The 27,833-nt window shown below is 36.6% G+C and overlaps 1 protein-coding gene across 1 annotated transcript in view; it reads left to right on the top strand.

The window, feature by feature from the left end:
- Window positions 1-27,833, top strand: part of LOC124554679 (E3 ubiquitin-protein ligase HUWE1) — a 350,828-nt gene that overhangs the window by 292,565 nt on the left and 30,430 nt on the right. Inside the window, exons 44-53 of the mRNA XM_047128297.1 lie at window positions 2,902-3,076; window positions 4,990-5,110; window positions 14,257-14,407; window positions 14,486-14,739; window positions 18,373-19,156; window positions 20,928-21,094; window positions 22,725-22,915; window positions 24,419-24,549; window positions 24,624-24,906; window positions 24,992-25,267. Of these exons, the coding sequence (XP_046984253.1) occupies window positions 2,902-3,076; window positions 4,990-5,110; window positions 14,257-14,407; window positions 14,486-14,739; window positions 18,373-19,156; window positions 20,928-21,094; window positions 22,725-22,915; window positions 24,419-24,549; window positions 24,624-24,906; window positions 24,992-25,267 (2,533 nt within the window). The remainder of the gene's footprint in view (window positions 1-2,901; window positions 3,077-4,989; window positions 5,111-14,256; window positions 14,408-14,485; window positions 14,740-18,372; window positions 19,157-20,927; window positions 21,095-22,724; window positions 22,916-24,418; window positions 24,550-24,623; window positions 24,907-24,991; window positions 25,268-27,833) is intronic.

Below are 27,833 nucleotides of genomic sequence, written 5' to 3'. Positions count from 1 at the left end.
ATGAATACTTCCTCTCTTAATGACGAATTGCCCCAAAATATGATGCTATATGAAAGCAGTGAATGAAAATAGGCATAGTAGGCTAATTTACTGATATGTTTATCACCAAAATTTGCAGTAACTCTTAACACCATAAGTAGCTGAACCTAACCGTTTCATCAGATCATCAATGTGTTTCATCCAATTCAATTACCAGTGCACACACCCAGAAATTTTCAGTATTCTGCCTTAGCAACAGACGTACATTCATAGTCTACATTTATCAATAGTGTTGTGCAATTTACTGTACAGAATTGTATAATCTGTGTTTTCTCAAAGTTTAGTGAAAGTCCATTTGCAGAGAACCACCTAATAATTTTCTGAAAGACATTATTTACAATTTTCTCAGCTGATTCTTGCTTGTTGGGTGTGATTACTATACTTGTATCATCAGCAAAAAGAATTAGCTTTGCATCTTCATGAATACAGAGTGTCAAGTCGTTAATATATATTAAGAACAATGAGGGACCCAAGACTGAACCATATGGGACACCATTCTTGATACCTATGCGGACTATCTTTACTGTTAATTTCAACCTTCTGCATTCTTCCAGTTAATTATGAATTAAACCATTTGTGCACTGTCCCACTCATACCACAATACTTAAGCCTGTCTAGAAGAATTTCATGATTCACACAATCAAAAGCCTTTGAGAAATCACAAAATGTCCCAATCGGTGATGTTCGGTTATTCAATGCATTTAATATTTGATCAGTGAAAGCATATATAGCATTTTCTGTTGAAAAGCCTTTCTGAAAACCAAATTGACATTTTGTTAGTACTTCATTTTTTAAAAAAAACGTGATGCTGCTCTTGAATACATTACTTTTTCAAGAATTTTGGATAAAGCTGTCAGAAGCGAGATTGCGCAGTAGTTGTTAGCATCAGACCTATCCCCTTTTTTATGCATTGATTTAACAATAGCGTATTTCAGTCTGTCTGTAAAAATGCCCTGTTTCAGTGAGCTACGACATATGTGGCTGAGACTCTTACTTATTTGTTGGGAACAAGCTTTTAGTACTCTGTTGGAAATGCCATCAATTCTATAGAACTTCTGATTTTGAGTGAATTTATTATTTTCCTAATTTCCATAGGAGAGGTGGGTTGAATTTCAATTTTATCAAATCCCATATACTGCCTTGCATTTTCTAATGAATAGCTGGATCCTATTTTCTCTACAAGACAATGATTATTAAAAATGTTTTCTACTTCTGACTTCTTGTTAACATACTTTTTATTGTGTTTGATAGAAATACAGTCATCCAGTGCTCTTGGTTGCCCAGTTTCCCTTTTAACAATAGTCCAAATTATTTTAATTTTATCATCATATATGTTAATCTCAGACATAATGCTCAAACTTCAGGACTTGTTAATAACTTTTCTTAATACAGTGCAATAGTTTTTATAATGTTTCACTGTTTCGGGATCATTACTCCTCCTAGCTATACAATACATTTCCCTTTTCTGTTTACAAGATAGTTTTATCCCTTTAGTAAGCCATGGCTTTTTACATGGTTTCTTACAATTATATTTCACTGTTTTCTTAGGGAAACTGTTTTCAAATATACTCACAAAGGTATCATGAAATAGGTTAAATTTTAAATTAGCATCAATGTTCCCTGTACACCTCATCAGAGTCTAACTGTTGCAAGCTTTCCTTAAAATCTTTGATTGTTAAATTGTTAATTGAACACTCTATTTTGGAGGACTGTTTTGCATTGCTGTACGGAGCTATATCATACACTGTACCTAGCTGTGAATCGTGATCAGACAGACCATTCTTAACAGGAAAAGTTTTTATTTGATTAAATTTAGCTTTGTCTATGAAAACATTATCTATGAGTGTGTTGCTTTCCTGTACCACCTGAGTAGGAAAATCAGTAATTGATGTCAAATTTAAAGAACCAAGTAATACTTAAAGGTCAAGATTCCTATCAGACTCTTTCAGAAAATTTACATTGAAATCCCCACAAACAATCATTTGCTTTCCTTTGTCAGACAGATAGCACAACAGAGTGTCCAAGTTTTTCAAAAATAGTTGAAAGTTTCCGAATGGGGACCTGTACATGGCTTCAATTATATAAGTGCCATTATTTAGTTTAAGCTCACATGCACATCCTTCGATACGTTGCTCTACACACATTTTTTTAGTTTCCAAATTTTCCACAATATGACAGATTTTAACATATATGGCAACTCCTCCTCTCTCCATAGTGTCTCTGCTTACATGTGCCAAAAGCTTATATCCACCTACATTTACCATTTTCATACCTGTGACTATATGATGTTCAGACAGGCATAGTACATCTATTCCACCGTCAGTTTCTAAATAAACAAGAAGCTCATCTGCTTTGTTTTTTAATCCCCTGATATTCTGATGCAATATATTAACATTATTTTTCATTGCTTTTATGTGAATCTTGTGATATTTTCACATCTCTGGTACCTGCTGTCTGAACTTCTCATTAAGCTTAATTTCAAGCAGTGTAGGATGATTGGACACTGATCTTAGTCTAAAAAAGTACTCCCATGAGTTTGTGCCCCCCCCCCCCCTTCTCTTTAAAGATTTTGCAATCTTCTCAGCCAGTTTACTCTTCCCTTTCCTAGTGAGATGCAGACCATGTCTTGTGAAGTCCCACCTACCGATACCATCAACAGGAACCAAACCTATGCCTGACAAAGTAGCCACCCGAAGCAGCTCATCTAGCTCCATATTGACCCTCCTGACAGAGCTGTTCAATTGGGGCCTATCATACTGCATGAAAGCAGGAACCAAGCCAACATTTGTTTGATCATGTACTAAATTTATAGTACTTAGACTTACAAAATATAATGAGATACAAAAAAAATTTCCTCCACAGATTTTGACTGATATGGAGGAGTCTCAAATGTCTGTGTTGCCACCAGATCTAGCACAGGAAGCACAGACATTACGAAGGGAATGGGAAGCGAGGAACAGGCAATTGATGCAAGACAGATTTTTTAGCCATGTTAGTCACAATACCAGTGCATTGTCTTCAATGTTAAGGAATCCAGGTAAACAAGTGTTGTTTCACTATTTTTTTGTTAAAAAAATATATAAGAATTATGTTGTATTTATTTCCATGGTCAGTAGAATTGTAGTAACACAAAATGTATTTGTTCAGTGCAGAGTCAGAAAACATCTTAAAAACTGCAATGAGACTTTTGAAGTATTTGTAAATAAGTAGCTCATCAAAATGATGATAATCTAGTGTGTTAGCAATTCTGTTTAATTAGATAATCATCCACTTATCTGTCTAACCATATTGTACTTCCTTTCCTTGCCCATGAATTTAAACAATTTGTTGATGATTTTTTAGTTCAGATTGTTTGTTTAGTTACATAAAAGAGAATATGCCAGGATCCAAAACTTAGAGATCCAGCCACTTAGAAAAAATTTCAATCCCACATAACCAGCCATTTATACTATTATTTAAAATGTTACTGGCACATGGGTGTTCGATTTATCTTAAAGGACAATAAACACTAAAAAGACAAATCTTCAAGGGTTAATTCTGTAAAAGATTACAAATTTTACAGTAATTATGATGGAAAGTATAGTTATCGTTCCTATAAAAAAAATTAAAAAAAAAGTGCACGGTGACTTCCAGGACAGTTTCACTTGTAATTGGCTTTTGTGTGGAAAAGTCTGAATCATTGTGCTGTGCAGAATTGTTTATTGCTATTGGTGCAATATCAGAGATTTCCTTTCCTATGAAGACAAATAAATCAGAACTAAATTGTAATTACAGCAACAGTGTGTGTTGCAACTATATTAGTGGCAACAAATTGCAACATACTGCAGCTTACCTGAATATAAATCATCTTCAGTGCGTTTCCACTTGGATATTTCTCCTTCCAATCCAGAATCATAAAATTTTCTTCTTGAGCGTCCAAAATGTCTTGTTTACTCAACGAACATTGCATGTTTTGTAGTAGAATTACAGGAAATGGTAAAAACTAAGTGAATCTCAAGAGAATACAAGAGCACAGTGGCTCAGTAAGTCATGACAACAGCTCTTATGTTTCCTACCGCTTCTTTTGAAATAATTCTAGACATTGACAACAGAGGGCAGCACATGTCAAGGGACAGGTAACATGATGCCTGTACATTGTTCTCATAGGAGACTAGTCCAGTTCTCAAGTAACAAGTGACTCTTGCATTGGAAACATCACAGCCAGAGATATACTCTGGTGTGGTCCTTAGAATCCAGTACTCTGACGCAAATTGTGTCTAGCCTTGGTTGCCAAAGCATTACAAAAACTTACTTGTTGTATGACACACCTGCAATGTAATCACAGATCATGACTGGCTTCATTTCCTTATAGATAACAGCTTCAGATTATGGAAAAGAATTGTTGCACTCTATCTCGCATTACGAGAAGAAAAAATAGTAAGTTGAACAGGGTCATATCTCAGCAGTGCCTAAGCACTGGACAAGTGAACTTTCACATCTGTTTTTGATGTTGCATAAAACTTGAAGGAATAATGTTCGTATCATATTCATAGTACTGAGGAAAAAGGCTGCTTTTGATATTATCACCTAGTTTCTGAATTGGATTTGTTTGTTTTTTATAGACTTGAAGGTGACTGAGATAGGCAAGTATAACCGGTCATGATACACAGTTAAGTTGTGATTTTGTTGGATATTTATATGAAATTTGTTAGCCATTTCTTTTGTGGTAATATGTGCATTCGTTGACAGTAATATCTAGTGAACAATCGTGTTACATTACCACCAGCCTTAACAATTTTTCATTTGTTTTTTCTGTCTATTGTGGTATAATTTTCCTAACTTTTGTAATATAATTGAAATGCATCAGTAAGTAATTTTGTCATAACATTTTGTTTCTGCTTAAATCTACACTTTTGCTACTTTTAATTTTGGTTTGATTTATTGATGAAAAAGCATTCCTGATCTCATCAGGCAGGGTAAGCAGTTCAAGGTATTCCCTTCAGTCATCTGCTGCACAACAAAGAGCACAGTGGAATGCATGGAACACGGCAAGTACAGATTCCAGTGGCTCACAGGGATCAAATTATTCAAGGTACATAGATTTAAAGTGTGATTTTTTACTTGTCACGCATTGTGAATAATTATGATGGAAGGCCGCACGGGATTAGCTGAGCGGTCTAAGGCACTGCAGTCATGGACTGTGCGGCTGGTCCCGGCGGAGGTTCAAGTCCTCCCTCGGGCATGGGTGTGTGTGTTTGTCCTTAGGATAATTTAGGTTAAGTAATGTGTAGGCTTAGGGACTGATGACCTTATCTGTTAAGTCCCATAAGATTTCACACACATTTGAACAATTATGATAGAACCTATGTGCACAGTTTGTTTGTGCAATGTTTCATGTGAGTGAGTGTCTGTATATAATGCTGTGGAGATTTATTAGGTTCTCTTGCAGAGAGAGAGAGAGAGAGAGAGAGAGAGGAGAGAGAGAGAGAGGAGAGAGAGAGAGTGTTTGGGGGGGGGGGGGGGGGGGGGGGGGAGGTGGTCTCCATAGTAGTAATAGGCAGACTATTTTCTCATGAAATTAACAGACAGTGAATAATTTATCATCACACCCTATTTTGTGTTGAATGGGATTACTGCTTTCTCAAACGTCTGTGTTGTGGTTAGGCTTTCCTTGCAAAAAAATATAGCAGCAGTTTTATGGATTTTCAGTAACACAGCCACTATTTTATGTAATTAAGTCACAAGGCGCCATGTATTTAAAGCTTGACGATAGTTCAAGATTTAAAATGAAGTTGAGTATTTGTGCTGACCTACAGCTTTGTAAGAAATTGTTGTCTGAAAATAATATATTAATAATTAAGCTGCTCAAAAAATCTCTCTGAGCACTTTCTTGACAATAGGAAATTGTTACATACAGTCACCTATGTAATGTAGTGAAAAGTAAACTATATTGGCACACTCCCCAGCCAACCCACATTTACACCTCGCGCCTCCTGTCCCAAGTCCCTGTCCATGTCCTCCATGCTTGATAATTTTAGGTACCCGATGGAAGTCAAATGATATTGTGCATACGCACTGAAGGTTGTGGACCCATTGCCATTTGAGGCAAATCAATTATATGAATGCATGTCCAAAAGAACAAACACCAAGAATTCATATAGTTTTTAGTTTGATAAGGCTAATTCTTCCATTTCATACTCCAAAACTAACCTTCATATGTTTTCAGTTATACTGATTGTACAAAATTGCATTTCAGGATGACATGTAATAAAGAACATATTTCATTTCCTCCCTATAAATTAATAATTGTGCAAAAAATGTTAATTAAAAATTTAAGAAAGAAGTCCAGCATTATAATTTGAGGAAACAGTCCTTTCCTGGAATTCTGTTTGTATTGGAATTTTACTTTGCATTTACTTACTCTGAGTGAAGCAGATACAATGCTTATATCACCAAAATAAAGTTCATTTATTGTGTCCTAATCTATCACTAAGATGCTAAAATTTGACAGTGTGCTTTCACTTCTATCAACTTAAATGAATAGATTGAATCTGTCTATAGCCAAAACAACAAACAACTTCTGTAATAGTATCAGTCAGCTGGAGAAGGCTTATTCATGAACACTCTTTTATGTGCACCCAGATCATACCAACTGAAACCTTAGAGAAGCAAAAGAGCGGTTAGTAAATTGCATATCCTGTTCAACTTTTCTGTTCCTTTCCTTCATTACTGTGTGTCACTGTGGTCCTCAGTTGGCAAACATGAGGCCTTCGGTGAAAAAGCATAAATTTTCTTCATAGCGAGTACCACAGTAATGAATTTATACTTTGTAAATGTCACTCTGCCGAACTGACGAGCACAAATTTCAAGATACTCACATTTCAGTATGTAGGGCATAATTTTCTATTGCAGAACTACAGAATAACTTGAGAATATCGTAGAAGGCTGAAACTAGCTGTGAACAAATAAAATTAATACAAAAAAGTGGAAAATTACACCATCTTTTAATGAAACATCATTTTTACTTCAGCACCTACTTGATGACCTTTGAGATTTTAGAATACCATAAGGAAGTAGCAGCAAGAACTCCTTTGTTAAACATGAGAGAGCTGTGTATGTAATACACTGTGTCCAAAAAGTCTCTTCGCAGTGCCGTATGACAGCATGGGTAGTATCATTGGTGTGTGTCATTACGTGTTGACATGAACATTTATGTTTAGTTCCTTTGTTCGTTTGTTTCATTTTTGTCACTGAATTTTTGTCACTGATAAAATGCTAACCATTGAAGAACGTGTGTTTTTAGTGAAACAAGTGTCCAAAGCTGGCGGTAAATACCCAGTTTCAGTTTGTCAAACATTTAATTCGGTTTTCCCAGAGACAACACTCCCACATTGCGATACTATGCGAGATTTGATTTACAAGTTTCAAAGTACAGGTTCAGTGACAGATGCATCGAGAAGTGGTTATCCTAGCATTTTGTGTGAGTATTATACTACTCTATATTTCTGATAAAATGTCCACGAGTCTGAAGAAGTCGGTAAGAAAACTCGCCCAGGAAATCGGTGTTAGTGTCAGAATGGCCCAGACAGCTGTAAGAAAAAAATTAGAACTTTTCCCATACAAAGTGACAGTTGTGCTGATGTTTCTGGCGATTGCATAATTTCACAGGGACGTTCGTCTCCATGATCACCTGACCTACCACCACCTGACTTTTTCTTCTAGGGTGCAGCGAAAGCAACTGTGTATAAAAACTGTCCAAAATCCATCGATGAATTGAAAACTGCAATATCTACTTTCACTGCTTCTGTTACAGAAAAAATGTTACAGCTTGTGTTTGGAAACATGATTAGATGAATTGAATTGTGTATTCAACAACAGGGGGACACTTTCTACGTTTAATGTGAAAATTTGTAAGTAAAAATGAATATTCAATAAATTAATAACTTGTATTTCACTGAGTTTTCATTTCGGTATGTTCACTGCGGCATATGGCATGTGCAGCTAACAATCGTACAGCACTGTGAAGAGACTTTTTAAACATCCCGTACCTGTGTGAACAAACTGTACTGTGCAACATAAACCACATTAGTGAAAGGTGTAGTAGTAGTAGTAGTAGTAGTTTCTTCATAATGCTACTTGGACAGAACAACACTTCCACAACAGTCTGTTTTAACAGTTGTGGCCTGAAGGAAAGGCTTCTTACTGCAGGCAGAAGACAGAAACACAAGTGTAGCTTTATTCATAGCAAAAATAGTTAGTGCACACGTGAACAAAACTCTGTCGCGTGGCCCACATTCAAAGCCTCTACAAAATTTATGAATTTGCAATAATTTGTAACAGGATACTCAGTCACACGAAAGGTACACTGACAGGATAGATTTGAGAGTTCCTCACCTAATATCACGTTGGTTGATGAATAGCTGCTACATTAGACGCTGTTTCCCAAGTTTGCTTCATAAGTAACATAGCTGGTCTTCATGAAATATAAGAAACTTATTGAAACAGTTGTGAGAGCTGCATACCCAAGATTAATAAAGCAAACTCGTGTAACCATAGTTTTCCCTTGACTTAAGTCTTCAGTTTTTTTATTGACTTCCTGAGAAAATAGGGAAAATTGTTGTTTTTCTTATAGATAAGAAGAATATCATCACTCTGCTACAGTTATACTATTGAAATTATTGAACTTGATTGACTTAGTTTGATTTCATTGAAGCATGCACTCATTTTTTGTGCAGATTAACTTTGTTATTCTTGGTGTTGTATATTGGACTGTTTGTCAGATACACAGTCAGAGAAAACGGTGCTGGGTAAACTTTCTTACACAAAGTTATCAGTTATTTTCATACAATCTTTTGATGCTGGTGTAAATAAATTTACATGTTAATTATTTCACTGCAGTAATTGCATTCCATAATAGATTTAATGCATGTAGTGAATTCATAGTTATGCTGCTTCACATTGTGTCATCTTAATGTTACATAAAGAGTACAATTTAGCTGCTTGATCATACTAATCATATCATAGCAATATTTTAAAGAAACAGTTTCATGTATGACACTGTTTTCTGATTTGTCGTGTTATTTTATTTGTGAAGATGTTTGTCACTAGCCTCTATATATTATGTACAGACACCAAATTTATATAAATTTGGTTGTGTGGAAAGGAGGTTTGAATCCAGAAAAATGTTAACAATTGCAGAGAGTACTGAACTGTCAACACTCGTGATAAAAAAACTTGAACCTCTTTTGTATCAGTTGTGAATAAATAGTTGCCACTATTTTAAGTTTCGACCCTTGTATATATTCCTTCCACCTTTCTTCTTTCCCTTCTTGGCTTAGGACTGGTTTTGCATCTGAGCTCTTGATATTCAAACAGGTGGTTTTCTTTTCTCCAAATGTCACTCTAATTTTCCTGTAGCCAGTATTTATCTTTCCACTAATGATATATGCTTCTGCATCCTTACATTTGGCCTCTAGCCATTCCTGCTTAGTTCTTTTGCACTTCCTATCAGTCTCATTTTTTAGACATTTGTATTCCCTTTCACCCACTTCATTTATTGCATGTTTATATTTTCTCCTCTCATCGAATAAATTCAACACCTCCTGTGTTACTCAAGGATTTCTACTAGCCCTAGTCTTTTTACCTACTTCATCCTTTGCTGCCTGCAGTATGTCACCTCTCAAAGCTACCCATTCTTCTTCTATTGTTTTCCTTTCCCTGTTCTTAGCAATCATTCCCTAATACTCCCACTGAAACCCTCTACAACCTTTTCTTTCAGTTTATCCAGGTCCCATCTCATTAAATTCCTGCCTTTTTGCAGTTTCTTCATCTTTAATCTGCGGTTCATAATCAATAAATTGTGGTCAGAGTCCACATCTGCCCCTGGAAATGTCTTACAATTTAAAATCTGGTTCCTAAATCTCTGTCTAACCATTATATAATCAATCTCTCTTCCACATATGCAACCTTCTCTCATGATACTTAAACCAAGTGTTAGCTATGATTAAATTATGCTCTGTGCAAAATTCTGTCAGGCAGCTTTATCTTTCATTTGTTTCCCCCCCAGTCCATGTTCACCTACTACTTTTCCTTCTCTTCCTTTTCCCACTATCAAATTCCAGTCCCCCAACACTATCAAATTTTCTGCTCTGTTAGCTAAGTGAATAATTTCTTTTACCTCATCATACATTTCCTCAATCTCCTCCTCATCTGGAGAGCTAGTTGGCACATAAGCTTGTACTGCTGTGGTGGGTATGGGATACATGTCTATCTTGGCCGCCATAATGTGTTCTCTATGCTGTTCATAGCAGCTTATCCACATTCCTGTTTTTTTACTCATTATTGAACCTACTCCTGCGTTACCCCTATTTGATTTTATATTTGTAATCCTGTATTCACCTGACCAGAAGTCTTGTTCTTCCTGCCACCAAATGCCACTAATTCCCACTATAACTCTGATCTATCCATTTCCCTTTTCAAAGTTTCTAACATACCTGCCTGAATAAGGAATCTGACATTCCACACTCCAATCAGTAGAATGCCAATTTTGTTTCTCCTAATGACGACATTCTCATGAGTAGTCCCTGCCCGGAGAGCTGAATGGGGGACTATTTTACCTCTGTAATATTTTACCAAAGAGGATGCCATCATCATTTAATCATACAATAGAGCTGCATGCTCTTGGGAAAAATTATGGCTGTAGCTTCCCCTTGCTTTCAGCCAGATCAGATAATCATCCAAACTGTTGCCTCCGTAACTACTGAAAAGGCTTCTTGCCCCTCTTCAGGAAACACACATTTTTCTGGCGTCTCAACAGATACCCCTCTTTTGTGGTTGCTCATATGGTATGGCTATCTATATCACTGAGGCAAGCAAGCCTTCCAACCAACGGCAACATCCATGTTTCATGGGGGTTGACTTTTATTTTCCCCTTCCTCTGTCATCCCTGAACTGAAATGGGCAATGTGCTTACTGATGTATTATCTATGACACCTTATTCTGAATCGTTTTCCTTTATTTTTGTCTCCCTTTCCACTCTTAACAGGCGATTACCTCATAGTCTGAGTTCTTAGTGATCTGTCACTTAGTATTTCACCTTCCTCAACAAATAGGTTATTCCTCCCTGAAGAAGGAAGCTATTGTTCTGAAAGGGAGGAATGCCTTGATCTATTTGCAGGTGTGTGATTTTTTTTTTTTCCCCCTAGATGTTTGGATATCTGAAAGTAAACTATCTGCTCAAAAGTATCCAGGCACATACTAGTAGACATTATTATAGGATATGTCCACACTTCACATTTATGACAGCTTGAACTGTGCTGGCAACACTTTCAATGAGCCGTCTGAATGTCTGTGGTGGGATGGCAGCTCTTTCTTACTTAAAATCCACAACTAGAGAAAGTAGTGATGTTGGACACTGGGGTATGGAGTGTAGTATACATTCTAAATAGTCCCAAAGGTTATCCATTGGGTTCAGGTTGGGACTCTGGGCAAACCAGTCCATTCCAGGAATGTTCTCCACAAACCATTGTCTCGTAGATGCTGGGATGTTTTGTCATGCCGATACAAGCAGTCATTGCCTAACTGGCCCTCCACTATATGCAATACACAATTCATTTATTTTTTTCTTAAGTTAAAGGGACCACACCTTAACTATGAAAGAGTACCCCTATACTGTAACACAACTGCCTCCATACTTCACTGTTGGTGCTACACATGATGTCAGGTAATGTTCTCCAGCCATTCACGTAACTCACACTTCCGTCACATTGCCACAGGATACAGTGTGATCAATCACTCCAACACACTCATTTCCAGTAACCTATTGTCCAGTGGTGTTGCTCCTTATACTAGCACAAGCATTTCTTAGCATTGACTACAGATATGTATGGCTTACGAGGAGCTGCTTCACTACGTAATGCACAGTGGTCTCTGTCCATCAGTACATGAGGTCTGCTTGGTCCTGTTTTAGCTGTGGTTGTTCTTCCTTCATGTTTCATCATTCTGAAAATTGGTGACCCCAGATCCCCCCCCCCCTTTTGTGTGTGTGTGTGTGTGTGTGTGTGTGTGTGTGTGTGTGTGTGTGTGTGTGTGTGTGTGTGTGTGCTTCTAAAGGAAAAAAGTGTACTTTTGTGTGTTCAGAAAGAAAACAATCTTTAATGTTGCAGAAAACATATATTTAGTGTTAGTGAGTAAATCTGTTTCTTCTGTAAATGTTAATTATTCATATTTTTGCTTCAAATGTAGTACAGTATTAATGTGTGTACTTTAGAAAATATACTCTATTTGCATAATTTCCACTATAATCTTTGTAGCAATATAAATCAGTTATTTTTGCTGTTTCTTACGTGATTATTTCACGTAGGTTTTAGAGTGAACTTTGATTCAGGGAGAGGCAGCTAAGAAAGGCCATTAGAAATACATCGAGAATGAGTAAATGTATCAAGGTTAAATTCTATTAGACAGTGTATCAAATTATTTAACATACAAAAACAATTTTTGGTATATATAGCTGCCAAACTGACAACTTTTTAAATGGAAGTGTATACTTCTTTCTGTGACATTGGGGTGAGCCTTTAAAGAGAGCATAGTATGTAGCACTTAACCAAATAGGCACAAGATACCAATGCTACAGACAGCTAACATGCTGTTGAAAGTAGTGCTCCCACAAGCATCTGCCTACTGTACGAAAGGTAAGCAAACACATAAGTGTGGCATGCTTTGTGTGTGTGTGTTTAAAGGAAATCAGTCTGTTCTCTGCTGTTCTAGAATTTGGACCACTTCCTTAAGAACTATTCAGACTTTCACAGTTTATACATTGTTCAAAAAAAGAGACTGTTCTTGTTTATGACGAATGTTGCCAAATTATTGGGCAGCAGTTTGGTAGTATGTTGAAAGATGTCCAGATTGTGTAAAGTGAAAACAATCTGTCTTATAAAAGTTATGAAAAATTTCAAGAAATTGGAAATGTGAAGAACAAGATATGCCACCATAAAAGAACAGCAACTGATTAAATGGAACTAACATCTTAACCACAGTACCACACAATCCATTTGCCATTATGAGATAGTTCGAATGTGTGGATAAGATCAGTGAAAGGGCTGTTCTGTAAACACTGTGTTCCAACAAATTTTATCCTTACCACATTTTACTCTGTCAATAGCTTCATAGCAATGATTTTCTAAATTGGTTTGTGATTTGAAAGTCACAGTGGTAGAATACATGCTGTAAAATTGGACTCACTGGATATGGAACAGATGGAAATTGTCAAAATGCACATGATCTCTGTGGATTAATTTTTAGTTTTATTTCTGAGGGAGGTGGTGCAGTCGTTAAAGATATATGGTTGTTAATGAGGATGAGCAGGTTTCAAATCCCCTCCAGTCATAGTGACTGATGTTTTTACAGTTTGTTACTAGTTTTGCACAAATGCTGCGAGTTTTGTAGACAAGGACATTACCGATTTGTTGCTCCATTATTGTTCATTTCAGTCTTGTAAGCCATCGCTACTGACCTGGTCATTGAGAGAAGACTAATTTCTTCCATTCCTTCCTTACTTCCTTTATTAATTTTTCTGAAGTACGAAAGTGGCTATTAGTAAGGTGAGATGGTGGTCTTCTGGAAAATGGCAAGACATCATGATAGGAGTAGGATGAGGGAAAACACCAAGAAACTAAAGTAATTAAAACATAATGTGACTCTTAAGTGGTTAAGCTACTCAAATATTTATATCTGACATGAGGCTTAGTGTCCATGGACATAAAGAAAACCCTCTCTAGAACATCATGGAAAGCACTGCAGTAACCTGTATGGTATTGTGGCTTCTTGTGTCCTTACCATTTTTGTGTTATGTTCCCTCTCAGAGATGAGCCAGTTGTTAAAATGAAATTGGTTATGTAGTAAAGTTTGCTGTCTAGTAAGTTCTCAGAGAGATTGTTCAGCACAGAGTAAGACAGGAACAATTGTTTGCTGCAAGATTTGTATGGCTACTGAGGTACATTATTGACAGTCTCAGATCTAGAAAACCAAACTTGCAGGCCCTGTCACTGGATTATAGGTAAGAATAAACTGTGTTTAACTTAGTTTTTTAGGTGACATTGATTGTTCTCTCTCCCTCTCTCTCGCTCTCTCTCTCGCTCTCTCTCTCGCTCTCTCTCTCTCTCGCTCCCCCCCCCCCCCCCCCCCCCCCCCCATCACCCCTATCATTTATTCCTTATTGACAATGATATTATTTTTTGATAGGACTGGAGGACGTGCGTTGCTGGATAGTGAATCAGTATCGTGTCTCTTAGTACTTCTGTTCATTGATGATTCGGCTTTGAACATGGGTCGTCTTCACAGAGTTTTGCGGAATTTATGTTACCATCCACCTACAAGAGACTGGATACTGAAAGTAAGGATTTCAATCTCAACTTAAATGAAGTTGTGTGTGATACTTATTTTGAGTGTAATTAAATTGCTCTTGTTGCAGGCTTTACTGTCTATTTTGGAGAAATGCAGTTTTGCTCATAAAAATTCGCTTCCTGAGCCAAAGCGAATGACAACAAGGTCACAATCTCAGTCACCAGCTCCAAATATTGTCACTGTTCATGGAGCGTGGCTAAACACTACATTCAATTATGCCCTGGGCAGAGTAACTGAAGTATTTTCTCTTATTAAATATCCAACAAAACGTGGACTTACTTACATCACACTGCAGACTCGGGCATGTCCTGTGGTTTTCAGGTACTAAGTCTGTTTGTAGTATTGTAGGTGCCAAGATTTAGCACACACATGTTATGTGTAATGTATTTTCTGTACTATATCTTATACCAATTTTGTACAATTTTACATTATTCTTTAAGTTTAATAGTAGCAGTTAAGTTTATTGACATTACTTGTGCCCTTTAGGGCTAAATATGTAAAGAAATTGAACTTAAATCAGCACAAAAAATTAACTCCGATAAACTGAAGTTGAGTCTGTAAGAATTCTTAAAAATGACTCATAATTAATGTGAACAAATTCAGACATTTAATAGACTCTTCGCAGCATAGAAGGAAAGAGAAATTCGAACTATTTGTAGTCAACAGTAGGTACAAGGGGTAGTAAAGTGAAAATGAGGCAAATGGAAAAAGTGATCACCATAACTGTTAGTATATTTATCCCCCAGTGAGACAAGATGGTTAAGGCCTTCACAGAAAAATGTTTCCAGTTGCCCATGCAACTGTGATTGTACCCAGGGATCCACCTCATAATATGAAGCAAATAGACAGTCATAAATGTCTTTTCTCAGGTCTCCAAAAATATGTAAATTGCATGGGGAGAGATCAGGAATGTATGGAGGATGTATAAGGACTTCAGAGTGAAACTTGTGCAGCATACTCTAAACATTCTTGGCAACATGTGGGGTGGGCTTTATCCTGCAGCTGAATGATGCTGTCCATAAATATTCCTGGGCATCTGGACTTTGCGTGCTTCAGTCATTCCAAAGTGTTCATATTAATTTTGTGAAGCTGTATTCCAGAAAGTCAATGAACAGTGGACCGTTGGAGTCAACGAAAAAGGGCATCATGAATTTCCCAGAGCTAGCATGCCTGTGGCTTTGACTACACTGTAGACATTTCACAGGGAAGCCCTTCACATTCTCCATACAGTTTGAATATCTCCCATCTGATTTTCATTTTGTTGAAGCCCTGGAGAAATATATTTTTGGCTGTAGACTTGCTTTGGACAAAGAGGTGTATGTCTGGATACAATTATCATTCCTTAGGCAACAACAACCATTTTCCTATGAAAGCACTGACAATATTGTCTCACACTGGAACAAATGTATGAACAGTTGTAGTGATTACTGCACAGTTTACTTCCTTTTTTCCATCTATCTTGTTTTTATTTGCCTGCTGCTTACATAGGGAGTTTGGCAGCAGTAAATAATGATTAAACATCTCATACCAAAATACTTCCTGAGCTAATTAAATGATTACACATTTCACATTATATTCTAGGCAAGACAGTATTCACAGGAGAGTGATAATTTAAAGTGCAGTGTCCCAAGATATGTATCATTTGATATACTGCTTGATAAAGGAAGCTACCAAACTATCCATTTAAGCCAAAAGAGAGAGACACTTGTTAAGTAGAATCATAATAGATTGTGTGGGAAGTTAGACATTACATTGTTATTACAATAACCGCTTAACATATAATTCCGTGCTACCTATATATCTTCAGTTTACTTGGGCAACAATAACCACAGACCTTTGTAAAAATAAAAACATTGATTATATAAATTTCAGTGATAGCAGTTGAGTTGTCAGCCAGTAGAGAGCATCCAGTCCAGCATTTGTAATTTCACTGTCTTGTTTCGGTTGAAGTAGTTGCCACTGCCTTTCCTGTGTGCAGTGTTGGATATCTGCCAACAAAATGCACACTTTGTCGCTGTCTTGTAATGTCGTGTAACCAGTGATTTTTAAAATGGATGGCTTTAGTGATCCTGAGTTTGCCATTGATTTAGTGACTCGGGAACTTGAAGAATATGATATTACTTCATTGCAGGCTGAAAGTGATGACAGTTTGCGAGAGGACTGACAACTGCTCACCAGTGGTGTGAAATAATTGTGTGCTGTGCTATAGCCAGAGTTTTGTTCAAAGGAAACACTGTAATTCATCTATTGGAAAAGTGTGCAGATTATATAATGTGTTATATGGAGTAGGTCATCAACAATGACTTGATAAACATCATTGTCACAGAGACAAGTAGTATTCTAAAGTGCAATGCATTTTTCAGTGGAAAGACACTACCAGTAACAAACTGTAAGTGTTTATCACTGTTGTACTGCTTTAAATAATTTTGATGAAGCCTAATTATCAAATTTATTGGACAAATCACCCATGCTTGCTGCACCATTATTTTGAAAGCTCTAGAGTTTTTCTCTAATTCTGATGCCAAGTAAGTGCTTCCATTTTTCTGACAGTTAGTCACACAATCCTGTGAACCATATGGAGCCAAAGCTAAATAAAATTTGTGCTAAACATGAACAACTCAACAACAGATTCAAAAATTTGTGCATGCCAGACAGAGATATAATGATCTATGTGATCTATGAGAGTTTGATGTTGTGTGATGGGAGGCTTGACTGGCCATAGTATCTACCAATGAAAACAGCAAAATCTGGAATTGTATCCATCATGCTAAAATAGCCCAAAAGTGGTTATGCAGGAGGGGGGAGGGGGGGAGGCTGTGAGGTACCATTACATATGTAGGAAAAGAAATTAAGTTGGGTGAAATGTATAATGATACACTACAGTCAACTCGGATTGTATTGACAGCAGTAAAACTACTTTTGAATAACAGTTACTGCCTTTCTGTTAATAACTACTACAGATCTTGAAAACCTGCAGACTTAATTGTTACCGAGAGAATTAATATGTATGGAACTGTGTGGCTGTCCAGAACATATGTGTTCATTAATTCCTCATAGGAAACTAAAGAAGGATGAAACTGGCAGTAATTTGATGGAAGCTAGAAAAGATTGTCATTTATCTAGATAATTCACAATGGTGAAGTGAAATAAAAAGTCGTGGAGAAGTGTTGAAGCAAGGCACAGAATAACATGCTGGATGAGGCAGATCAGCACCCGGTTAACAAACCAGCGACTTGTAAAGGTGGAAGAATTGTTACAAAAAAAAGTTTCCCCATCTCATTGATTTTGCTTTGTGGACTGCATAAGCCCTACACAAAAAAAAAAAAAACAAGAAGGTAAGAAAAATCCTAGAGTCCAGTATTGCTGTTATCGAGAATATTATTTCAAAACACCATAAATCAGATTTTACTTCAAAAGTACAAGATCATTTGGCTTAAAACACAAGCCCCAAGTGATGGACTGATCATATTATCCATCAATTATTTCACCAAATGTGAAGAAAAAACATCCTTCAAAGACATGGGTGATATGCAGCTGTGTTTGGGATGCAGATGGGGAAAAAGGCAAGAAGGGAATCGAGGTGTTATTGTGAAAGCTGTGATGTCAGCTTGGCAATCATCCCCTTCTTTCATGCTTATCACATAACTATAACATTTAAAGTCCTTGTGAAATTCATGGGTAGACTTCGTGTCTACACAGAAAGTAAAAAAGTAAAGTGTCAGGCTACTTTAGGGAAAGTCTGGTGCACAATTATACTCGGGATTTAATGTATGGCAGTCTTCAAAAATATGAAGCTCTTTATTTTATATCAATTTGTCTATATGTAATGACATTCATTAAAGCACTTTCTCATTAGTAAAAAAGTTCTTGTTTTTTAGAACATTATCTGCCAAAAAATTAATATGTGCAGGGTTAATGTACTTTGTTGCAAGTCTAATGTAATTTCTTTTCCAGGCATACTGTTGAAGTGCTAATATCAATGGCAAAAGGATTACCTGTTCACTTCCTGTTGTGTCTCAAGAACAGAGATATTGACAAGATCAAAGGAGTGAGCAAGGACGCTAAGGACAGCAAGGACGCTAAGGACAGCAAGGACGCTAAGGACAGCAAGGACGCTAAGGACAGCAAGGACGCTAAGGACAGCAAGGACGCTAAGGACAGCAAGGACGCTAAGGACAGCAAGGACAGCAAGGACGCGAAGGACAGCAAGGACGCTAAGGACAGTAAGAACAAAGAGTCAATGGAATCAAAGTCAAAAGCGCCATCTGGTTCTGGCCAAGCTACTGGACGTACTGCCAGACAAGAAGCCGCAGATTTTTGGGATGTCTTATTGAAGTTAGAATCGCAATGCACTAGAAAAGGGAAAAGTGTTGCACGTCCATACTTAGTTCATGTTTCAGATGAAGAAGAAATGACACCTTCAATATTTGAAGGCTCAGCATTTGGAAGATTATTTGCTCTGTTGAGTTCTACCACTATAACTCAAAACAAACCACTTGTTGATAAGCTGCTGAAGCTTCTTTCACATGTATCAGCTGGACTGCCAGAAATAGTCCATACAGATATGAAAGACAGTGGCGAACAAAATCCAAAAGAAGAACTTCTGCCAATTTCAAAACCTCACATGAAGCTGGCAGTTGATGTGTTGACGTCTCGTTGCTGTTCAGAAGAAGGATTGGAGGACATAACAACACTTTTCCTCAACTTGGCAAATTGTTTCTATCCAGCAAAACGTGTTGTAAGTTTCTAAATATTTTTCAAGTAAATAAACCATAATATTAGAGTTGCCTTATAGAATCGTTGGGGAGAAAGGGGGGGGGGGGATATCCATTGGATTTTGGGACACAGTAAGATGCTTGTGGAATCAAGTAGTGCATGATCGTAGGGTGCTTCAGTATAGAATACATTGTGAACTCCTTGTCTGGAGAATTTATCAGTTCAAAAGTAAAGTGGTGCATTCTTCTTAAAAGGAGATATGATTCCTTTATGGCATAAAAATGTGAAGTACATAAGATCATTCAGATTAAGATTTTTTTGTGCTGTTCTTATAAATGGATACTGGGAAGGTTGAAGGTTGCTTTGTGAAGGATGCAACTTATTTGCTTCCCTGTCCTAGTCCCATCAGAATATGCAGTCCATTTCAAATTTCCTTGCTATTGATGGAATGTTAAGCCCAAATTTTCTCTCTTCAGTGGAGGAGAAGAGTGTAATAAGATTGTTGTAGTGGTTGGTGTTTTACACATTTTTACATATTATTGATATAATGATTATTTGAACAAAAAGTTATTTCTTAGTTAGCTATGTTCTCTGAGAACCTGATGAACTATTCTGCAGGTGTTCATTACAGCTGCCTCCTACAGTTGCCAGAAGAGCTAAGGATGCAGTTGTAAATCCCCTAGACTCTTAGACTTTACTGTCTTGTCAGTGTCAGATATTACCAGAGGGATGATGTGTACAGACATATGTTGCACATGGCTTTTACCTCATCTGCCAAATCCCTGTATTTGGCCATCATCTCACTGCAAGTGGTTCTCAAATTATAGGTGTTGGATATAACGACTTATACAAGGAAGGTGACTTGCTCGGGTTTATTGGTCATTATTATGTCAGATCAGTTACAATGTATTGTTTTATTGCATATTATGCTGTGGTTCCATTGAATGTTTTGTTGCCTATAATAGTGAGAGGACTGTATCTGTAATACAGACAAAAGTCTCAAATTAGCTTCTTGTCCTATCCCAAATTTTGAGAATTTTGTCATGCATTTTCAAGTATTCTATGGGTACAAAGATTTTACATCCAGATGTAATGTGTGATACGATCTCCTTCTGATCACCAAACTTTCTGCAACTGTCCTCTATTGAGTGGACCATCAGCGTGTAGTTCCAGTTGTTTCTTGTCATAATGACCTGATCCTATATCATAGCCAGAAGACCCTCCATTTTGGCACACAAACCTGCATGTGCCAACCACTTGTTCAGTGGTTGCAAGTCAGTAACATTGTGGCTAAGGTTGTTCACATATTCCCCTAACAGTTCTTTCCTAATCTAACGTGATATCTTGGGTCAGTTATTTCTGTCTTTGACTTTCCAATTGTTCTTGCCAGACTGCATGGTATGTAATATATGGCTACAGCTACTATTGCTTTTTATCGAGTGATGAGCTGCTGTTGTGAAAAAACTGCTTCAGATTCAAATGTTGCTTTTTGTTTAGATGCTCATTACTTCTGCCCCCCCCCCCCCCCCCCGCCTCTTATCTCATGTGGGATAATCAGCCTTTCAAAATCTGACTGAGGATTGTAAATACCATACACTGTGAAAATTTCCAAACCAGCAAAGATCCTGTTGCTGTTACTAGCGGCAGCTGGAGTGGTGGGGTGGTGACTGGAGTATTTCAAATGATTCATTAAATCAAATCAAATTCCTAAAAATGTTAAGAGTATGCAACTATGATACAGTTACACTCACTTATTCATTAGACTAATTTGTTTTTTCTTTCTCCATAAACAGACTTTAGATCTTTTGGTTGAAGGCGCCATGGAGCTAGGAAAGATGCTGAAACAGCATATTGGGCAAGTACTGAAGGATCTGAAGGCTTCAAATAAGAGACTGAAAAGACAACATGAAGATGATACTTCACCTACAGATAAACTTCCAAAAGGAACTTTAATGGACAGGTCTGTTCTAACTTACTAGGCTTCCTTGCATAGCATATTACCAGCCTATTGAGATTTACTTAAAGTTTATATTAGAATTTTGTATCCATAATCTACAAAGTGTGTGGTATACAGTTCACACATTTGAAATAGCCCATCCATAAAGAGGCTACTGTTATTGGATCAAAACATTTTTTGCCATGGCATGCTGTTTAATGCATTTTGTATGCTTTATTCTGTTTCACTGGCTTGTTTCATAATTGTGATAGGTGGCGTTTGGAAACTTTACTTGGAGTACATCTCTCTCCGAATATACCTCCCCATTTCCTGTTAAGTCCTACTGAAGTAGTTCACTATATAATTTGCTATCATCATCAAAGTTGGCAGTGACAAATTACATTCAGTATAACCAAGGTAGCCATATACAGTTTAAACTTACATGAAATAAAACTTTGTCTGGTAACACACTTTTACTAAAGTCTTGCATAATAAATATATCAGAGGAGATTACATATCAATCAATATTCAGGATATGGCTATATTTGACAGTTTGAAATGTGTAATTGCTATTTCACTGTTACTGTCTCGCTAATTACCAGAAAACTGACTATGAGTAAGTAGCTCATAATCAGTATTTCTGTTTGGTTGTTTACATAGTTTACTTTAGGAATATGTTTCTCACATGACACATTTACATTTGATTTCTTCCAGAAACCTTGATCAGTTTGGACAAGTACTTAGTTCCAACAATGTTTATTCTATGAGTGAATTTTATCCATGATGGATGGAGCTTAATTCCGTGACTGTTTCTTTGTAGGGTGTGAATAACAACTGCTACCAGTCACAATAGACAATGATTTTATTTAATACACAGTCTGTTTTGGGCTTGCGCCTATGTTCAGTGGGTTTTACATTCAATTATACCGTCCCACCAGAGGTCAGAGTCCTCCCTCAGGCATGGATGTGTCTGCTGTTCTTAGTATAAGTTAGTTTAAGTAGTGTGTAAGTCTAGGGACCGATAACAGCAGCAGTTTGGTGCCGTAGGAATTCACACACACATTCAATTATATGTTTCATTGCTCAATGTTGGAAATCCCTGTTTAAATAAAAAACAAATGATGTGATGATGACTAAATTAACCAAACTTAAACAACTGGAAGTTGATAAGCAACATATTTAGTCAAGTATTATAGTACTTACATACTATCCATATTATTTCCACATCACATTCATCACAATATTATTTTTTTTTTTTTTTTTTTTTTTTTTTTTTTTTTTTTTTTCCAAAAATAAAAACTTGGATACTCCGATACTCCAGCTGTGCATAACACTTCACAACACATGTCGCTTAGCAACTTCAAATTGTTTCAGTTGTGTCTGTTTAGTCATCATCACATTATTTCTTTTTTATTTAAACAGTGATGTCCAACTCTCTTGAGACCTTAAAACTCTGTAAAATTACTCATCCAGTGCAGTCACTAGTATCTGGTTATCACACATGTAAGACATGTGCTGGAGGCTGGAGACTTAGAATTCATGTTTTATTGTTAAATAACTGTGATATTTAATACGTGTGTGTGTGTGTGTGTGTGTGTGTGTGTGTGTGTGTGTGTGTGTGTGTAAATATATTCATATATGTCCTTTTCGACAGGTTTACCAAACACAGTGTGGTAATAAATGCTCCTGTCAAAGGGAAAGCTCGCTACGACTGGTCTGTAACAAATGTGAATTTGCTGACATCAAAAACTTCAAGTCAGGCATTCTTCTTAAGAACACTGAAAGTCATAGTTCAGATAAGAGATTCCATCAAAGAGGCACATAAAAGACTGAAGGATAATGTGGGTAAGTAATTGTTCAGACATGATTGAAGCTAAATTGTGTGTTCACACAAAAATTTCAGCATGGTTTATTATTTCTGTTGATATAGTTAGTATCAAATGATTGATAAGGAAAAATACATGAAAACGGCAAAATTCTTATTTCCACTAATAAATCAACTGAGCTGTAAAATTGCTTTCTTGGGAAAAGAAAAAGCCTCTTAGATTTTGATTTTTTGCCAAATTCTTGAAACTGAATGCAGAAATGATTTCCATTGTAGTTTTCCAAATTGTCAGTATAGAGGATGTATTACAAAATTCAGCAGTCATGATGTATTACAAAATTCAGCAGTCATGATGTATATAACTATTTTGTGAATATAAAATTTCATAATAAACTTATATTTTCCACAATTATTCATTTACTTAGCATTTAAATCCTGTACATTGTGTAATTATTTCTAATTTGAATATTTTTTGGTCTTTCTTTTGCCTATAGCCTTCCTTTTGACATGGGTATAACTTACTTTCCTCTCTGCTGGTACTTTACAATTGTTTCTTCTTCTTCTGTGCATAACATCTCTTCAAACATATTACTTTTGGTTCATTTGTGATCTTCACATAAAAATTAAAGGCATTATAGTTAACTGGTAGTCAATTTCTACTTGGAAAGGAAAGGGGAGTAGAGAACAACGTACTGACAATTTCAGTGCATGTTTCGAATAAAAACTGTAACTTATTCACTAGCACATGGGCAGTTCATGGAGACCTGTTGTTTCGCTGGAGTTGACTATAAAAATATTACACAAATAAAAATAGTCTTTTGTATATTTCCAATTATTGTTTTCTTAAAGTCCCCGAATAACACTCATTGTTTACTGGTAACTACGGTAATAAATTGTTAAAGGAAAAAGTAAATATAATCTGTATAGCTTTTTAGATTGATTCAGGAAGTATTATGTAAATTGAAGATGGAGGGAGAAAGAAGGAAAGGAAAGGAACTCACGCTGTCAGCTGCGTTGGGACTTCGTGCGGAGTCAGCGGGTCCAAGTGAAAATGTGTGCCGGACTGGGATTCGAATCCAGGATCTCCTGTTTGCTAGGCATTTGCATTTAACTACTGTGCCACCTGGACACAGTGTTTATCACAATTACATGGACTACCTCAGTATGCCCCCTTGGTCACCCCACATTCCCACCTAGCATAACCTGTCCACAGTCCCTGTCCATGTCCTCCATGTTCGCTACTTTTGAGATTCCCGTCGGGGTTCAAATGTGATTGTGCATTCACACTGAAGGTGGTGGATTCATAACCCATTGAAATGACCCAATTATATGAATTTGGGATGTCTATTCTTTTGGACATTTCTGAAAGAACAGATACCAAGCATTCATGTAATTACGGAAATAAAATACTTTAGATTCACATTTTTTTTCCTGTTTGTGTGATACTTAGCTCTGATGATACTAAACATCTGCTTACATTAGAAACTTTCACATTAAAAAAAAAAAATACTTCTTTTCTTCAGCAAATCCGGAAGCAAATGAAGTGCCGCACTTGGCAACTTTGCTCCCTCTCGATGACTTGTGGGACGTATTGAGTTCTTGCTTAAGTGAATTGTCCAATACCCCAGATTCTCATGCAGTTCTTGTTTTGCAGGTAAGAACTGGTTAGTAAATTGTTGATAATACACAATTTGTGGTTGCATGACTTACGTCAAATTTTATTTCCAGCCTGCAGTAGAAGCATTTTTTCTTGTGCACACTCCTCCTCCCCAAAGTGAAGAGAAGAAAACTGCACCAAAAGGGCAGGAAGTGACTCAAGCTGAACAGGCTGGTGCTTCCACATCTGGTGTGGCACAACAAAGTGTTGCCCCGGTCTCACCACTACCTCCAGATTCTGAAGCAAGTGCAAACCCACAGTCCTCTCCGAGCAGTTCCAGAGTAGACTGGGAGAGTTTGTTTGCGGTATCAGTTCCACGACCTCCAACAAAACCAAAATTCTTAGTCTTTGCTGGTACTTATTGTTGCTTTTTAACAGGGTGTCATTACACTGCTTACGGTGACTCTTAAAATTTTTAAAATCTTTCTTTGCTCACCAGAAACCCACAGAGTTGTCCTCAATGAAATACTGCGGCAGTCGACAATAAATATAGCTGATGGACCATTTGCTGTGCTTGTAGACCATACAAGGATTTTGGATTTTGATGTAAAGAGGCGCTACTTCCGGTCAGAGCTAGAGCGAATGGATGAGGGTATCCGCAGAGAAGAATTAGCTGTACATGTCAGGAGAAGCCATGTGTTCGAAGATTCATTTAGAGAACTGCATCGTCGCAGTGCAGATGAATGGAAAAATAGATTCTATATTGTGTTTGAAGGTAAACATATCTCTCTCTTTACTGACTTGGCAGAGTCTTTACGGAATAGAATATATCATACAAAAATTAAATAATGTCTCCCATATGGATGATTACATTAAATTAAAACTTTGTGTATAGGTGAGTCTTTGCAGTTCAGTATTTAGCAACACACTATCTGAATGCTGTGCTGAGTCCATTACTGTAGCCTAGTGATGACAAAACTTACTAAATAATTGTGTTTCCAATCGGTATAATTGAACTGATACTGGTGTGTAAAAGTGTAATGAAGATAGTGTGAAGAACTACATTCCATAGGTCATAATGCTTTTTTCATGATTTTCTTAATAATATAGCTCCTTTTTATTGAATTCTCAATAAAAAAAATTTTAATTGAAGACCTGATGTCTCGAGAGGGGCAGGGGACAGTGGCCACTGTAACTCCAAAGGAAAAACACAGTTTGAATCACTTGCTATGTTTTATTCATATTACCAGTATTGATCCATGATACAGCTCATCTTCAGATCCACATAACTGATAATGGAAGGAAAAAGGATGGGTAGAACAAAATTGATAGCAATGTAAGTAAAAAGATACGATGGCAGAATAGAAATAAAATATTGTGAAGTAATTCATACTGATTACCATGAATTGCAGCTGAAGTGCAGGGTGAGAACTCACAGATAACTATCAAAATTGTAAAATGAAGATAAAAGGGAAGTATGTTGCAGTTCACATGATGATGTGTTCATATTTCTGTGACATTATAGAAATAAAAGCCACCTTTGTCATCATGTACAATGTTAAAATAATAGCATAATCAAAGTAATGACTGAAAGTACATATACATAAAACATGACTGTTAATACATATGAATTATTACCTTTAAGAATAAAAATGTAAATGTTTGTGAGGGACATAAGAAGGCAGCCAAAAGAGATCACTATCTGAAGTAGGTTGAGCAGCATCTTTGGCAATGGTGGGTGTTTGTGTGCCTCAGCCTGCTGGTAGTGCAGCAGGCTGAGGCACACACCACATACCCAACATCAGTGTGTGATGATGGCCAGAAAAAATTCAGTGGGTGGGCTTGTACATTTTTGCTCTCATTGTGTGTGTGTGTGTGTGTATATATATATATATATATATATATATATATATATATATATATATATATGTGTGTGTGTGTGTCTCCCACACACACACACACACACACACACAGAGAGAGACAGAAGGTGGCTTTTACTTGTCTATTCTCATATGACTGTAAACATAATGTTCTTTATAGCTTAATTTGTACAATTTGCATAGTTTTGTATGAACCCTTGCTCTGTTGGTAAGCAGTGTTCCTTTATAATAGGTATGAATTTTGTGTGTGATTTTATTTTTATGTTGCCACTGTTCATATCTTTTTAATGTTACATGTTTTTGTGCTCACACACCCCTCTTCATTCTTTTATCAGTTATGTTGATCTGAAGACGAACTGTTAGTGGTTGCCACAGGCAATTCAAATAAAATATAGCAAGTGACCCAAACAGTGCAGGATTACTTTTTCCTCCATTTTACTTCAGAAAAATATCAAAGATAGTAATGATTTAGTAATATAGTGTCATAGATTTGAGTTATGAAGAACATAATATAACAGGTGTTAAGGAAATAAATTTTCAGGAATCGGAAATATTTTGGTATAAGCGATTTGTTTACATGCCTGGAATGACAATGTACATAACTTTCTGAAGGCAGAGTTCACTTTTAGGTCACTACTTATTATCATAAACTGTTTATTGCAAATGATGATGAAAGATTCTCACTTTAACTCCCTCATACATATCAACATTCATTTTAAAATTCATGAGAATGAAGAACACTTCAAGGTGAGAAAGCATTGTCCTTCTTGGCAGCAAAGGAGTTTGGACACCACGTCCTGTAGTGCAACATTTGTGTAAATACTTTAAAAGTGTCATATGTCATAGGAAAAGTAACATTTTTACAAGAGGGGCTACCTGTAGAAGTGTATGATGCTGGACTCTCATGTGAAGAAAAACATTACAAAGTGGTACATGGAATGATGTTTGGCTCAGATTGTAGAGGCTGAACAGTTTGTTCAGTTGGATACTTTATCACAGCAGTGATCAAGCACATAGCTGAAATTATAAGAATTATTTGGCTGCAGCATGTTTAAGTACTGTGTCTGTAATCTGGAAGGTAGAAGCTGATGAAAGGATGTATGTTTAATTTGCATATAAGAAATGATGATGGTGCCCGTCTGACACATTACACTTGGAGGGGGAATGGTTGTGCTGGGTGTTTTTATATGAGGTACAGGTCTGCCAATTGCAGTGGAAATAATGAGGGGATTGTAGTGGAAATTAATTAGAGGCTGGGTTGTGTTATAGAACTTACCAGATACTCGCAGTAGATGGTCATATAGTATTTCTTCTGTAATAACATCATGACTTTGAGGCATGAATGTTTCATATGATTTCAAAAGAGAAACAACAGTCTAAAAACTGGATGGAAACATTTTATTGAAAAAACATAACAAAGCACAAATTTTGAAACAGTAAGCTGGATAATTTTGTGCACTT

Source organism: Schistocerca americana, chromosome X, assembly GCF_021461395.2.
Source record: "Schistocerca americana isolate TAMUIC-IGC-003095 chromosome X, iqSchAmer2.1, whole genome shotgun sequence".
Lineage (NCBI taxonomy): Eukaryota > Metazoa > Arthropoda > Insecta > Orthoptera > Acrididae > Schistocerca > Schistocerca americana.
This window is presented reverse-complemented; position numbering and strand designations above follow the sequence as displayed.